This window comes from Lithobates pipiens, unplaced genomic scaffold (genome assembly GCF_037356315.1).
Source record: "Lithobates pipiens isolate NorthernLeopardFrog02 unplaced genomic scaffold, aLitPip1_a1.2 Scaffold_3, whole genome shotgun sequence".
In the NCBI taxonomy this organism is placed as follows: Eukaryota; Metazoa; Chordata; class Amphibia; order Anura; family Ranidae; genus Lithobates; species Lithobates pipiens.
This window is the reverse complement of record NW_027507790.1, coordinates 204637081-204652341: the sequence shown is the minus strand read 5'-3', so window position 1 is coordinate 204652341 and position 15261 is coordinate 204637081. Positions and strand designations below refer to the sequence as shown.

Here is a 15261-nt window from a genome sequence, read left to right as displayed (position 1 = left end):
AAGCAGGTGATGGCCACGAGCGGGGCCCTCCATACATCTGCTGCTGTCCTTATCTCCCGTCATCTCCTCCTGATAGGTGTCCAATAACCGCATCTATCGTTTCAGCCATTCAGGTGATGGGCAACAGACCCACAAACCTGATTGGTGGAGAGGCTGTTCAGTGTTAGGAAAGTGAATATTAATTTACTTTTCTAACACACCTAGGTGGACTGTGAACGTCAAGAATGGCGCTCGCAGTTCACCTATTTTGAAGCCTATTAGAGCCTTTGGCTCTAATCAGGTGCTTCAAAAACACCCTGTCGCTGTAAATCATGGGGGTGGCAACGGTGGTCATGGATAGATTCATGCTGTGCATAAATCTCTCCATTGGTCATAGATTGGGTGGCTGGAGAGAGGGGGATGGCGCCTCTGCTTCCTTATGGACGCACCACCACTGATAAACACATGCAAACTCACATACATACATATGCATACATACATGCACACACATACATACCTGCATGCACACACACACACACACACAAACACACACACACACTAGATAGATAGTCTCTTAAAAAAAACAGCAGTCCTTTTCCTTAGCGCTTCCTGCCGGGTACTGCACTGTAGGGGGAGACAAAGAGCACAGCACACACTTTGCTTTCACTTTAGGTTATTGTGACAGCTCCCCGCATTACAGTTCAGAATCAGCTGATGATCGGGGAGCTCCTCACAGCAGCCCCTGCCGTTCCTCCTATTGAAGAGTACAGCAAGGGTCCCAGTCGCCATGGCAATCTCAGCGGCCCCTATAATTCCGCCACTGCAAGGAAGCCATGTTATAAGTACAATGCAGTCCAGGTTGTCTTTAACCACAGACTTATGCCCCTCCCACTATCATGTTTTGCCACACCCACTTTTTGCTGGGGCACTCAGGTCACCGTCTCCCTGAAATGTCCCGCATTCTCAAATTCAAAAGCTGGGAGGTATGGCCAATGGGACAGGGTAACAATGCAGGAGCACAACTGGAAAACAAGAATATAGAGGATTTTTAGCCTATAGCAAAAAGTAATTGAGCAAGGATATTAATAATAGGATAACCAGGTATATTTTGTGAAAGCCAAAGATTTAGTCTAGTTGAACACTTAACTTTTAGTAGTCTAATGCAGACAGGCAAGCTAGAAAGTAACATATGGGTAGGTAATTTTTCATATTATTAAATATTATTAGTGCAGCCCTATATCAAGCTGTCCTGTGCTGGCAGCACACTAGAGATCTGGACCTCTGCTATCACACAGAGTGCAGCACTGGCAATTTACAGCCCTCTAACATGCCCCCCCCCCCCCGCTCCAATTAACAACGCTGCTGAAGGAAGGAGCTTGTGAGAGAGCGTGCATGTTACTGATTGGAGCACTGCATGTGGGTGTGTTGTGTCCGTTTGGGAGTATTGGTCTCAATCCCAAGCAATATATCTCCAGCCGGACTGCATTAGACTAATAAAATATAAGGGTTCAGCTGGGCTTTAGAAATATTAAAAACACCTTTTAAAATCACCTTAACATGTTAACCACTTGCCTTACCTGGTATGTCATTTGACTCTAAGTGGCTGTACCGGGGTGATGGCTGCAGCTGCAGTTTTTAGCCAGGAGGAAAAGTCGGTGTTCTGCCATATAGAGTCCATCTATCAGATAGTGCCTGCCCCGTACTGCGCAGGCGCAGCGCTTGCGCAGTACGGGGCAGAAGGAGATTCGGAAATCTTTGAAGATTCACGGTGCCTGTGCCGTGAGTGGAGTTGCTAGCCCCACCATCCAAGCGGACATAAAGCTGGAAATATTAGAGGGCCCCTTGCGGGCTCGCTTTGCTCGACACGCTTCAGGCACGGCCTCGCTGTGCTCAGCTCTTTTTATTCCAACTCTATGTCCACTTGGATGGTGGGGCTAGAACCTGGACTCAGGGCACAGGCGCCGTTCATCTTCGGCTATTTTCGGAATCTGTGTGTCCTGTGTACTGCACTATCTGATGGGGGACACAATGTGATAGGACACCAGGTAAGCCATGGCACTGTGATCTTGAAGGGGTGAGTGCGGACCTGGGGGGCAGGGTTTGTTTGCCGCCCCCCCACAAAAGTTTAGCACCAGCCTCCACTGGGCATAAACAGTGATAACTATTGTCCAGGAATATCCAACTCCGCAAATTAACATTGTTTGCACTTGGACAAGGCCTACCAACATAATATCATTGCCAATTATAACTAGCCTAATCTGTCAAATGTTCTCTTCATGCTGTGGGCAAGTTTAGAATTTCATAAAGGTACTTCTGTATATACTCTATATGATTGAAGAAATCCATGTCTTAATTCACAGGGGCCAGGATGAAAATAATAAATGGACGTGAAGCTGCTCATTTCTCCAGACCTTACATGGTTTTCATAAGGCTTGAAAGAGAAGATGAAGAAATAATCTGTGGAGGAAGTTTAATAAGCGAAAGATGGGTGTTAACTGCTGGCCACTGCGATGCCACGTACACACGTATCAGACTATTCAGCGGACTTAGTCTGGCGGACAAACCGCCAGACTTTCCGAACGAGCTACCTGCCCACACACGGTCCAGCGGATTAAGACTATCCGCCGTACTTTTGAAATGAACGGACTCGCCCACACACACACGGAGGAAAGTCCATTAATTTTGAGCACGGCTCCAGGTAGCCAGAACCAGAGAAGGAGGCATCGCTGGCCCCGTCACCTGGTATGGACTTAAAGGGGAATCCCTTCGCCGAAAAAACGGTGTGGGGGTCCCCCCCTAGGTCCATATCAGACCCTTATCCGAGCACGCTATACGGCCGGCCAGGAAAGGGGGTGGGGACGAGCGAGCACCCCCCCTCCTGAGCCATACCAGGCCGCGTGCGTGCATGGGGGAAGGGGGGGACCGGACACAGCTGTCTATGGGCAGCGTAACGTCTATGCAATCGTGATTTAAGTGAGACGCATCATTTGCCTGCTTTAGCAAAGTCACAAAGCAATGCGACTGAACACTCCCACTGTAAGATCATTCACTGCATGTCTCCAACCTCTGTGGTAACTAGGGATGAGCTCGGTTTTCGAGCATGTTCGACTCGAACACCAGCTGTTCGCCCGTTCGGCAAATCCAGAACTTTGTGGGCCGACAGTGTAATCTTTGCTTGTGAACCTAGTGCAGTTACAGTGGGTGTATTGTGCCTCCTGCACAGTATACACCTGAAGCTACCCCTTATTGCTGGTGTTGTTCTGTTTCTATAACACAGGCATCTGCAGCAGTTACAGTGGGTGTATTGTGCCTCCTGCACAGTATACACCTGAAGCTACCCCCAATTGCTGGTGTTCTCAGTATACACCTGAAGCTACCTCCAATTTCTGGCGTTGTTCTGTTTCTATACCACAGGCAGCTGCAGCAGTTACAGTTGGTGTATTGTGCCATCTGCTCAGTATACACCTGAAGCTACCCCAATTGCTGGTGTTCTTCAGATCCTATACCACAGGCAGGCAGCTGCAGTAATTACAGTCGTGTGTACTGTGTCATCTGCTCAGTGCGCACCAATTGCTGGTTTTCCCATCTCCCTGCAGGCTATTAGTAAGTCTGGAAGGCAAACAAGGAGAGGCAGACAGTCCCGAGCCATTAAAAGAGGGCAAGCAGGCTCTGTGTCTAGAGACAACAGTGCTGGTCATGGACACGGTGCATTGTCATCAGCATATGGCCATGGGTCACGCTTGTCCCTTATTTTCGGCAGCTGGACGTGTTGAGCGGCAACATGCCAAAGACTTGGTAGAGTGGATGACCAAGCCTTCCTCATCCTCTCTCACCCAGGCTCAGGGTACTGGCAAAGCAGATGCCAATGCATCGTCTTCCCTCGTCTCAATGCCATCAGTCACTCCTTCCCTAGACCCACCATGTCCTTCTGAGGAGTCTCCTGAACTGTTTGACCACAGTGTTGGGTACATGCTCCAGGAGGATGCCCAGTGTTTTGAAGGCTCTGATGATGATACCCAGCTAGAGGAAGGCAGTAGGGTGAGCCCAGAGAGAGGGGATACTCAAGAAGGACAGCAATCTGGCAGTCATGTTCCACCAGCTGCAGCATACTGCCAGGTTTGCTTCAGTGATGAAGAGGGAGGGGATGATGAGGTCACTGACTCCACGTGGGTGCCTGAGAGAAGGAGGCACATCTCCAATGAGGCAGGATGCCCTCCGGGGGCCAGCTTAAGGGCAGCACACGGACTGAATCACACCGCAGAACTCCACCTGTGCAGGGCGCTGCCTCTGCGCGTTATTCCAAAAGTTCTTTGGTGTGGGCCTTTGAGACGAGTGCATCAGATCGCACCGCTGCTATTTGCAACATATGTCTCAAGCATATCTCGCATGGCCAAAACAGCCACTTGGGCACCACATGCTTGACCAGACATATGTTGACCTGCCATGCAGCTCATTGGCAAGCGTGCCTTAAAGACCCACACCAAAGAACAAAGTGGACCTCTCCTTGCTCCTCATCAGCTGGGATCTCCAACCCCACTATACATTCAGTCCTCTGTGAAACCTGCCCTGAGAGGAATGAAGGTGTAGAATTAGGTGTGTCACAGCCAAGTACTTGCAGGCACTCTGCTAGCAGTACACCCACGTCCGATTGTAGCAGGCAAATTTCCCTGCCCCAGCTGCTGGACAGTTGAAAGAAGTTCACTCCCAGCCATCCACATGCCCAGCGGTTGAATGCTAGTTTGGCTAAATTGCTAGCACTTCAACTGCTGCCTTTTCAGTTGGTAGACTCTGCCCCCTTCCGTGAGTTTGTGCAATGTGCGGTTCCTCAGTGGCAGGTTCCCAAACGCCACTTTTTCTCACAGAAGGCGATTCCGGCTCTCTACCGGCATGTGGAAGGCAATGTCTATGCCTCGCTGGACTGGGCCGTCAGTGGTAAGGTGCATATTACCGCTGACTCATGGTCCAGCAGGCATGGACAGGGACGTTACCTATCTTTCATGGCGCATTGGGTCACTCTTCTGCCAGCTGGTAAGGATGCAGGACAAGGTGCAGTAATGTTGGAGGTTGTTCCGCCACCACACCTCCAAAATGCTACTATTGGTTGTGACACACCTCTCTCCTCCCCCCCTCCTCTTCTTCTTCCTCCATGGCCTCTTCCTTTGCGGAACCAGCAGTGCTCCGTAGGCGTTCAAGGGGCTATGCAAGTACGCAGGCAAAAATATGCCATGCCGTGCTTGCGCCTGTATTTGGGGGACAGGAGCCACACTGGGGCAGATATTTTGTCAGCTCTGCAGGGGCAGGCCAAGAGGTGCTTGACGCCATGCCAGCTTAAGCCAGGAATGGTGGTTTGCGACAATGGCACCAACCTCCTCTCTGCCCTCCGACAGGGACAACTGACCCATGTGCCCTGTGTGGCTAACGTCCTTAACCTGGTGGTGCAGCAGTTCTTGGGCAGGTACCCGCGCTTGCAGGATGTCCTGAGGCAGGCTAGGAAAGTCTGTGTGCATTTCCGCCAATTATATAATGCCAGTGCTCTGCTGGCTGAGCTCCAAAAGAAGTTGAACCTGCCCAAAAACCGCCTTATATGTGACATGCCCACCAGGTGGAACTCAACGTTGGCCATGCTGCAGTGGCTGCACACACAGCAGAGAGCCATCAATGAGTACCTGTGCAACTACAGGACCAGGTCAGGGTCAGGGGAGCTCAGTTTTTTTCACCATGCCAGTGGGGCATGATCAGGGATGCATGCACTGTCCTGTCACCATTCGAGGAGGCCACGAGGATGGTGAGCAGTAGGGGTGCAACGAATCGTTACTTATCCGTGAACAAAAAGGGTCACCCCGCTCGGATCGGCACACGCCGTGCTCTGCAGAGCGCTCCGCAGAGCGCTCCGCGGTCTCGGCCTTAGGAAAGGCCACAGCTTTGGGCATCTTTCCACACCCAATGTGATCGCTCCGTCAAATGACAGAGCGATCACTTGTAAACAAACCGGCATCGTCATGACGGCAGTTCCTCTCTCCCCTCCCTTTATAGATTTGTACAGAGATCGGATGGAAGCAGTGCTGTGGGCTGCATCTGTAGGGCCCACAGCGCTGCTCTGTGACAATTGCAGTCGCAGCCATCCCTCAATACCCTGCCAATACTCTGCCATACCCTGCCAATACCCTGCCACAACCCGCCAATACTCTGCCACAACCCGCCAATACTCTGCCACAACCTGCCAATACTCTGCCATAACCCAGCCAATATCCTGCCATAACCCGCCAATACCCTGCCACAACCCGCCAATACCCTGCCACAACCCGCCAATACTCTGCCACAGCCTGACAATACTCTGCCACAACCCGCCAATACTCTGCCACAACCCGCCAATACTCTGCCACAACCCACCAATACTCTGCCACAACCCGCCATACCCAGCCATACCCAGCCATACTCTGCCATACCCAGCCATACTCTGTAATACTCTGCCATACCCAGCCATACCCAGCTGTACCTAGCCATGCTTAGCCGTTCCCAGCCATGCTCAGCCAATATTACAGTGGGAGAGATTGTGGATATTACAGTGGGGACTATATAGTGGTGGAATTTTCACAGGTTTTGGCAAATTCAATTATTATTTGCTGATCCGAAAAATGATCCGATCCGTGACTCTGATCTGAGGAACGATCTGATCCGTGAGTTTTTTGATCCGTTGCAAGCCTAGTGAGCAGTGACAGAGCATGCATCAGTGACACTGTACCTCTTATCCACCTGTTGGAGCATACGCTGCATGAAATAACGGACAGGGCACTTGAAGCAGAACAGAGGCAGAAAGAGGAGGACTTCCTTGCCTCTCAAGGCCTCCTTTATCCAGACAGTGTTCCTGCTGTCCCGCTGATCACACAGGAAGAGGACGAGTAGGAGGAGGATTTTGTCAGCATTGAGATGGAGCCTGGCACTCAGCATCAGCAGCAGCAGTCTTGTAGGGATGATTTACAGTCCCAAGAAACCCGTGGACTTGTACGTGGCTGGAAGGAGGTAGCTGCGGATCATGTTGTCCTTAGTGACCCAGAGGACTCCGGACTGAATGCCTCAGCTAACCTACGGTGCATGGCCTCTCTGATCCTGCATAGCCTGCGAAAGGATCCTCGTATTCAGCGGATCAAGGAGAGGGATCATTACTGGCTGGCAACTCTCCTTGATCCACGGTACAAGTGTAAGGTTGCGGACCTTATCTTGCCGTCACAGAGGGAGTAGAGGATGAGACATTTCCGGGAGGCCTTGCAGAAAGGTCTGTGCAACACGTTCCCAGAGACTGGGAGGTTACAAACGCCTGGTCCTGGACAATGTGTTGCTGAGTCTTCGTTCAGTCACAGAAGGAGCGGTGGAGACCGATGTGTTCAGGTGTTGCTCCCAACAAGCTGCTTGGTGAGAAGTCATTTGTCATTTCATAGACATGGTACCCTAGACCAATGGTATTGCCACATTGATACGCTTTAGGCAAAGATTGCAAATTACTATGGTATACAGCACATGTGTTGAAAAAGGCCCACAAAGCTGAGCTCTGGAGAGCAGACAGGGAGATAACTGTGCCCTGCACAGGACTCAAGTCCTGCGGGAATGCATGGGAACTGAGTTCCTGTACTTTTTCCACAACAGGGACTCAGTTCCCGTTAGCAGCCGTGTCCTGCAAGACTTTGAAGTATGCGAGCTGTGTGGCAGGTGCTACACCAGCAGCCGCCGACACAGCTTGCAATAGTAAGTGCCGCACACCTGACCATTCAGGCATTGCCAGTAGGGGGCCCCATGACAGCTTCCACTTCGATCTACCTGTCAATCACAGCTAGCTGACAGGTATATCAGGTCCCTGCTACTAAGAGATTGTATTTAGTCAGACCCCTTTGTTATGTGCTCCTCCCCGCCGGCCCCTCCTGATTTTCTGTCTCCTCATCTCCTCCCCCCCCCCCAGTCTCCTGCATACTTGTTCTGTGTGTCCTGCTGATTCCCCCCCTCCTCTATCTTCAGTGCCATATGATGAGAGAACCCAGAGGATGATCACAGCTATTCTGCTCACAGGACATGCAGGGAGAGAGGTGAGCAGAATAGGGAACATCAGTTTGGGGTGGTAAGCTGAGCACAATACCTGGCAAAGTTTAATGCCAGGAGGGAAGTTTATGTGGAAATATGTGAAGGGTTGGAATAGCAGTGAGTGTGTGTTGGAGCCCTGCAGAGTTTGCAGCCCCCCAAGCTAACATATATCTCCTAAGCAGGAACACATTACTATCTCCCCAAGCATTCTGTCCAGATAATGTGCAGTTAATTTATGACCTTTTCGTTTAACCCTGTGTTATCCAATCTCTCCAATGAAAAGTGTAAACTCACCACATAAACATTCTATATACAAAATAAAACTCCCCAATAGATCAGAACATAATGTTCACATTTGCATCAAAGCACAATTGAATAAATGCTGATTATTCAGAGAATTACTGTATTTATGTTTATTGAGGATTGCTTTTTTTTATTTACTAACAGTTAAGCTTCTTACACACAATACGAAAATTGGATGAAAAAAAACACTTTTGAAGCGTTCGTGCATATGAGCGTATCATTTTTTTTTTTTTTTTTGGTGGGGGAGTGGATCTTGGGTGGGAGTTCCCACACTTTTTTCCCCAGGACTTGACCCCTGGCCCTGCACCTGTAGGCATTTAATTACAATTTTTGATGCAATGCTTTGCAGCAGGGCTAATTCCTGCACTAAAACTAGAGTATATGGGAGAGATTGCAGTGTCGTGGCACCAGCACCATCAGCCCAATTTTTCTGCCCCTGTTTAACAGGGGCGTTTAATTACAATTTTTGATGCAATGCTTTGCAGCAGGGCTAATTCCTGCACTAAAACTAGAGTATATGGGAGAGGTTGCAGTGTCGTGGCACCAGCACCAGTGCCTAAGGCCCAATTTTTCTGCCCCTGTTTAACAGGGACATGTAATTACAATTCTTGATATAATATTTCACAGGAGGGCCCGTTCCTGTGCCCACCCAGAGTAACTGTGAGGACTTATAGTGTTGTGGCACCAGCATCACAACCACCAAAGGTCAATTTTTCTACCACTGTTCAACAATGGCATGTAATTACAATTCTTGATATAATCGTTCACAGCAGGGCGCTCCAGTGCCCACCAAGAGTCACTTTGAGGGCTTACATTGTTGTGACAAAACCAACACCTTGTTCCACCATTTCTGCAGAGCATATAGGGCAGGCCCCTACTTTCAAACATCCAACTTACAAACATCTTCTACTTGCAAACGGAAGGAGTCAACAGCAAGTGAGATGAAAAAAGATGGATGACAAAACAAATTATACAGGGGTGATAACCCTTCCCTATGTTTTCCAAAAAGCTTAAAAATAGTTTTTTTGACTGGAGCTACACTTTAAAAATGTACCAGTTGAAAATTACAAACAGATTCAACTTAACACAACAAACCTACACAGTCCCTGTCTTGTTTGCACCGCCTGTATACTGCTGTTCTGAGTATATAGGGCCTGGGGGCCAAACGTATTTCCTTATTTTAATATGGGTACGGGGTTCCCCTTAATATCCGTACAAGACCCAAAGGGGCTGGTAATGGGCAGGGAGGGCTACCCATGCCATTTTTCTCAATGATTTTCAACCATATTGCAGGAACCAGATATAACATTAAAACCGCAAGCAGTTTTAAATGATGTTATTTCCGTTAAATGTCATTTTGTGCAGGGACTGTTCTAAACACGGGAAACACGTGGCACTTAACAGGCCTACTACAGACACCCCCCAGGCACGATATTTAAAGGAATATTTCCCTTTTTTTTTCACTTTAATCGTCATTAAAATCAGTGCTCCCGCCAAAACGGCCATTTTTAAAAACATTTTAGGCATTGACCCATGTCCCCTGGGGCAGGAGCCAGGTCCCTAAACCCTTTTTAGGACAGCATCTTGCATATTAGCCGTTAAAATTAGCACTTTTAATTTGGAACGTTCGAGTCCCATTGACTTCAATGGGGTTCTAAAGTTCATACAAATTTGGGGTCCGTTCGAAAGTTCTGGTGCGAACCGAACCGGGGGGTGTTCGGCTCATCCCTAATTTGGGGGGTTTAATATTGGAGAAAGTTTGAGGGTGAGGCAATGAGAATGTGTTTCATGTTATGAGTGGTCCCAAAAGTGGGAAAGCCTTTAAAGTCAGAGCTAGCCATTTAATTAAAAATGTCAAAAGCAGATCAACAATGACAGCCAATAAATATATCAGTCAAAACAGGTAGCCTTTTTAAAATTATAGCCAAGTCTGGTATGGAATTTTTAAAGAGGTTAACTTTGAGAACTAGTGATGGTGATGGCAGATAAGAACTTTTCTGCGGTGTATTGTTTTTGCTCTAGGAGTGATAAAGCTTTATCAGCATGTAGTATAAGATTGTTATGATAAGATTTCTTGGGGCATATAAACATTCCCAGTCCATACCATTCACACTGGTGATGTCTGACTCTCAACCATGAGACTGCAACTTATTTTGACTCTCTTTGCACTTCACCTGCTCTGCTCTGATGGTAAGACCTTTTTTGTGTATTTTATTTCTCAAGCTCCATGTATCTTGTGGTGTGTTCATTAAGCCCTTTGCCAACATACTTTTTTTATTAAAAGTTGAGGCTTTTTCTTATCTCAGAAAGTTTAGGTTATTTCTAGTTCTGTTATTGACAGCCTTTTTCAACCTTGTTACCCGAGAAGGACCCTTAAAATATATTTTCAGGTCTCTGGGAACCCCTGTGAAAATAAATGTACCCACAATTCTCTGTACATTAGCATGATCACCAAAATGTAGAATGTTTTATATATATATATATATATATGGATAAATAATATTGCTTACCTAGCATATCTGACGCCCTGGGCAAATAATCTGCTCTATACAACATTTTTAGTAATACTAATACTAAAACAAAATTAATCATAATAACAGAAAAGTGATGATGTCTCCTGACATTAGTGGTCATTGCCCCTTCCATTTTTTGTTAATGTAGGGAGCATTTACATTTATCATGGCTTCAGGGCCGTCTTTAATACTGATTGGACCCTGAGCAAAAAATTTCTTGGGGCCCCTCCATGCAATTTCACTCTCTGCCTGCTCTGAGACATACAATAAATAGCAGCTAGACTTAAAATCAGTCTACTGTATCAGATCAGGCAGAAATTGTGATTGGTTGCCAGCAGTTACAGCATATCATTACTGCTTACAGACTGTTGCTAGAGGTTACAGCACACATTACGGCTCACTGCAGGGTAGCATGATATACATATAAATGCTGCCTTTATTTACATATCAATGCTGCCGGCCGCAGCTATTTACTTAGTAATACTGCAGCTATTTACATATGAATACTGGTTATTTACATGTAAACACAGAGTCTGCAGGTGAGTCATCTGTACACAACAACAGGGCAGAGCTGGACAGCATTAATACCAGCACTTCGCACTGAGATATCGGGACATAGCACAGGACTAAAACTTCAAGGGACAAGGGAATTTAAACTGGGATAGTTGGCAAGTATGAGGCAGCTGCTTTGGGTCCCACAACAATGACAGGGCCCAGGGCAGCTGCCCCTTTTGCCCTGCCTTAAAGACGGCCCTGCATGGCTTACTGCTCATGAAATACGTAGCAATCCCAGGGGGAGCCCGGGTTGAGAGGCCTTTTTCTGATATGTTTACTCACAGTCTACATATTCTAATAATATATCAAACTACTAAAATGTGTTAGGCTTTCTCATTTGGTGCTAAAGTCAATACACAAATGCTGCATGTTTCCCAATTTGTTTTTTTTTTTCTGGGCACACTGAGCAGTTTTTTCTACAAGCACTTTTTTGAGATTTCTCTTAAAGGGAATGTATTCATTTTGATTATTTGTGATCATGTCAAGTTGTCTCCATCTTCATAAAAAAATGCCTATTTTTTGGATTGCTTTCTTGACCATGTTTTTTTTTTTGTATATCCACTGCAGATAATAAATTATGCTTCATTACATTTTATCATTAAAGTGAACTTTCAGACAAAACGTTTTCTTTTCTTTTTTAGCGTTAGGAAGGGTCAGATTTGTATTGCAGGAATAAAAACTAAAAACCAGGAAAGGGTATCAACAAATTAGCCAATCAGCAGTAATCAGATTTAAAGAAGCTTGGGATAAAAATATGTCTACAGGCAAAAAAATAAAATGTAAAAAAAAAAATCCCACCGCCATCACTTTGACCATTGGTTTATTACTATCTATGTCCCTCTTACAAAAACTGCTCCTCACGTGCAGTGTTTTTTATTTTATTAAATGTTTTTAATTTTTATTGAATAGTTTGGAAAGTTACATTAAAAAAGCCCATAGTCTGGATCACCTTGATCCCATTTACCACAACATTAGTGGAGCTTGAGAAAGACAATCCTTTCTAATATTTTGAAAATCAATATAAGTATGCCTTAGCACCTGTTCAACAAATACATCTATACTTAGGTAACCGTTTTTTTTACTTGGGCAAAGATCTGCCAAAAAGCAAAACAAAACAAACAATAATAAGAGACAGGAATGAGAAAAAGAATAGTGAAAGACAAAAAAAGACAAAAAAAAGTGTGGTGTTAGGCAGTGTTAATTTTGTCTACTAAAATTACTAATACATTTTAGTCGACTAAATTAATATTATTTTAGTCAACTAAAATACGACTAAAAATAAAATAACTGAGACGACTAAAATACGACTAAAACTTAAATGGCATTTTAGTCAAAAGACTAAAATGGGACTGAAACTAAAATAGAAATTTGACTTAAAAATGAACATTGGTCTGTAGTGCATGTTCATACCTCAATGTCATAATAAATAACATATTCGATTTTTCACTCCAGCATGAGTTTGGAAATTGTAGAGAAATGTTTAACTAATACATTACAAACTAATTACACCTATTAGATTTTAGACAACTAAAATGAGTTTTAAAATGTACTGGAGGTTTTAATAGACTAAAATGTAGGGCATTTTAGTCAACTAAAATGTACTGGAGATTTAGTCGACTAAATACGACTAAAACTAAAACAATTGCAGAAGGCTAAAATGGATCTAAAACTAAAATGCCATTTTAGTCCTAAGACTAAGGCCGCGTACACACGGGCAGACTGTCCGTCCAACTAAGTCCGTCAGACAATCCGACAGACAGTCCGTCCTACTTTTGAATGAACGGACTTGACCACACACGATGAACAGACAGTCCGCCGAAAGCTTGCGCGATGACGTGTACAGCACGTACGACGGGACTAGAAATACGACGTCCAATACACTGCAATGCAACCTTCGGCCGTGTAAATCCTTTCTGAGCATGCGCCATACTTAGTCCGTCCAACTTGCCTACTCACGAGCGGACTGTCCGCTGAAACCAAAGTTGGACGGACAATATTACGGAAATTCCGAAAGACTTAGTCCGCCAGACTGTCCGCTGAAAAAGTCCGCTGAAGCCCACACACGAGCGGATTGTCCGCTGAAACACATTTCAGCGGACCAAGTCCGTCAGACAGTCCGCCCGTGTGTACGCGGCCTTAGACTAAAACTAAATCAAAATCAAAATGTGCTGCCAAAATTAACACTGGTGTTAGGCTGCATTCACAGTACAGCATTTTGAATCTGCCCACGATTTGATAGTGACCTTTTCCCTCAACCTCCACCTGTTTGGGCACAGCTTCTATTGCTCATTCTTAGTAAATTTATGATGTAAATGGATAATACAGGAAAGTTTTATGACCGCCATTTAGAAAGTTTTTGAAAGCAGAATCTGTACTGTGTCTACATTATAGGCTTTTTCTCATTTGGGATTGAGGAGAGAAGCTGGTTGCTTTCAGGAGTTTTCTTCCATAATTGCATTTAGAAAAGGAAATATTGCTTTGTTCACTTGGATTTGAACTTCCCATATATGGCTTGCATTCTAATATTCTGGTAAATATTTGATGTGTTTCATGATTTGGTGTTTTTTGGTATGAGGCTTCTATGTTCATTCACACAGGCGCCAGCATAAAAATCATAAATGGAGACGTAGCTAAACCACATTCCAGACCATACATGGCTCTGATAAAGTTTGAGACAAAGTATGAAGAAACGCTATGTGGAGGAAGTTTAATACACCCCAGATGGGTGCTGACTGCTGGTCACTGTAGCAAGTAAGTACATTCATAGCATAGTATTCAGCACATCCTAAAATGTTACAAAATTAAAGGAATGTTTTTTTTTTTTTCCAGCCATGCTTGTAGTAAAATTGTATGAATGTGTGTATGTGTGTATGTTGATTTTGTTTTCCCTTTAAGCTTGCAGCCCAATCTTTCCTGACAAGCAACAATCTGAACTTAAAGCCCTTGTACACACGGTCAGAGAATCCGACGGAATGTGTCCTATCAGACCGTTTTGTCACATAATCCGACAATGTGTGGTCTCCATCGGACTGTTTCCGTCGGAGTATCCGACGGACCAAGTTTTCCAATTTGTCCGTAAAATTTTCTGAGAAAATGCTCCGATCGGAAATACTCTGATCATGTGTAGCCTACTCCGACGGACAAAGTGCCACGCATGCTCAGATCAAATTCCTAGACCAAAGCTATTGGCTACTAGCCTGAACGTAGTCCCGTCGTAATGAAATAACGTCATCACGTTATGTACAATCGGATTTTCCGACAACTTTGTCCGACCGTGTATATGCAACAGTTTCAGACAAAATCTGTCTGACAAAATCCAACGGATTTGGTTGTCAGAATGTCCGACCGTGTGTACAGGGGCATACACTTATCCCTCCAGAAGTATTACTACTCCCTATCCTGATATGAACACTCAAAGCATCAAAGCCCCATGTTGCCCCTCGTTGGTTACATTCCTCCCAGTGTTCTGTCAGATAGTGCCCGCTATTGAGAAGTGCCCGGGATGTACTGCGCATGCGCAGTATGGAACAGCACAACAGTTGATTTTACGATCAGCTGTTGTGACGGCGAACCGGCGCCTGCGCACAATAGCAGACTAAAGAAATTTTTCTATCAGATTGTGCTTTGCATTGGCGAGGCGTGTTCATGTTGGTGATGGGCGGATTGGTACAAGATGGGGACAGATATTTAAATGAAGGCCAGTGCTACAAAACACATTTTTTTCAGTTAGAAAAATCCACCGTTCAGTTAACTAAACATGCCCTGCAAGTGTCCAGGAAGAATAGCAGAAAAATATGTGTTTTGCAGAATTGGCCATCATTGAGTAATCCTCCCCCATCAT

General features: G+C 45.6%; 1 protein-coding gene across 4 annotated transcripts in view; it reads left to right on the top strand.

Annotated features, from left to right (window-relative positions):
• The window catches only part of LOC143940909 (granzyme A-like), a 52715-nt gene that overhangs the window by 26532 nt on the left and 10922 nt on the right, over positions 1–15261 (top strand). For 3 of the 4 annotated variants that reach the window (XM_077462730.1, XM_077462729.1, XM_077462732.1), the window contains one exon: positions 14018–14171. In XM_077462730.1, coding sequence (XP_077318856.1) covers positions 14018–14171 — 154 coding nt within the window. Of the gene's footprint in view, positions 1–10437; positions 10543–14017; positions 14172–15261 lie in introns of those variants that run through there. The other variant, XM_077462731.1, reaches the window with a different exon arrangement.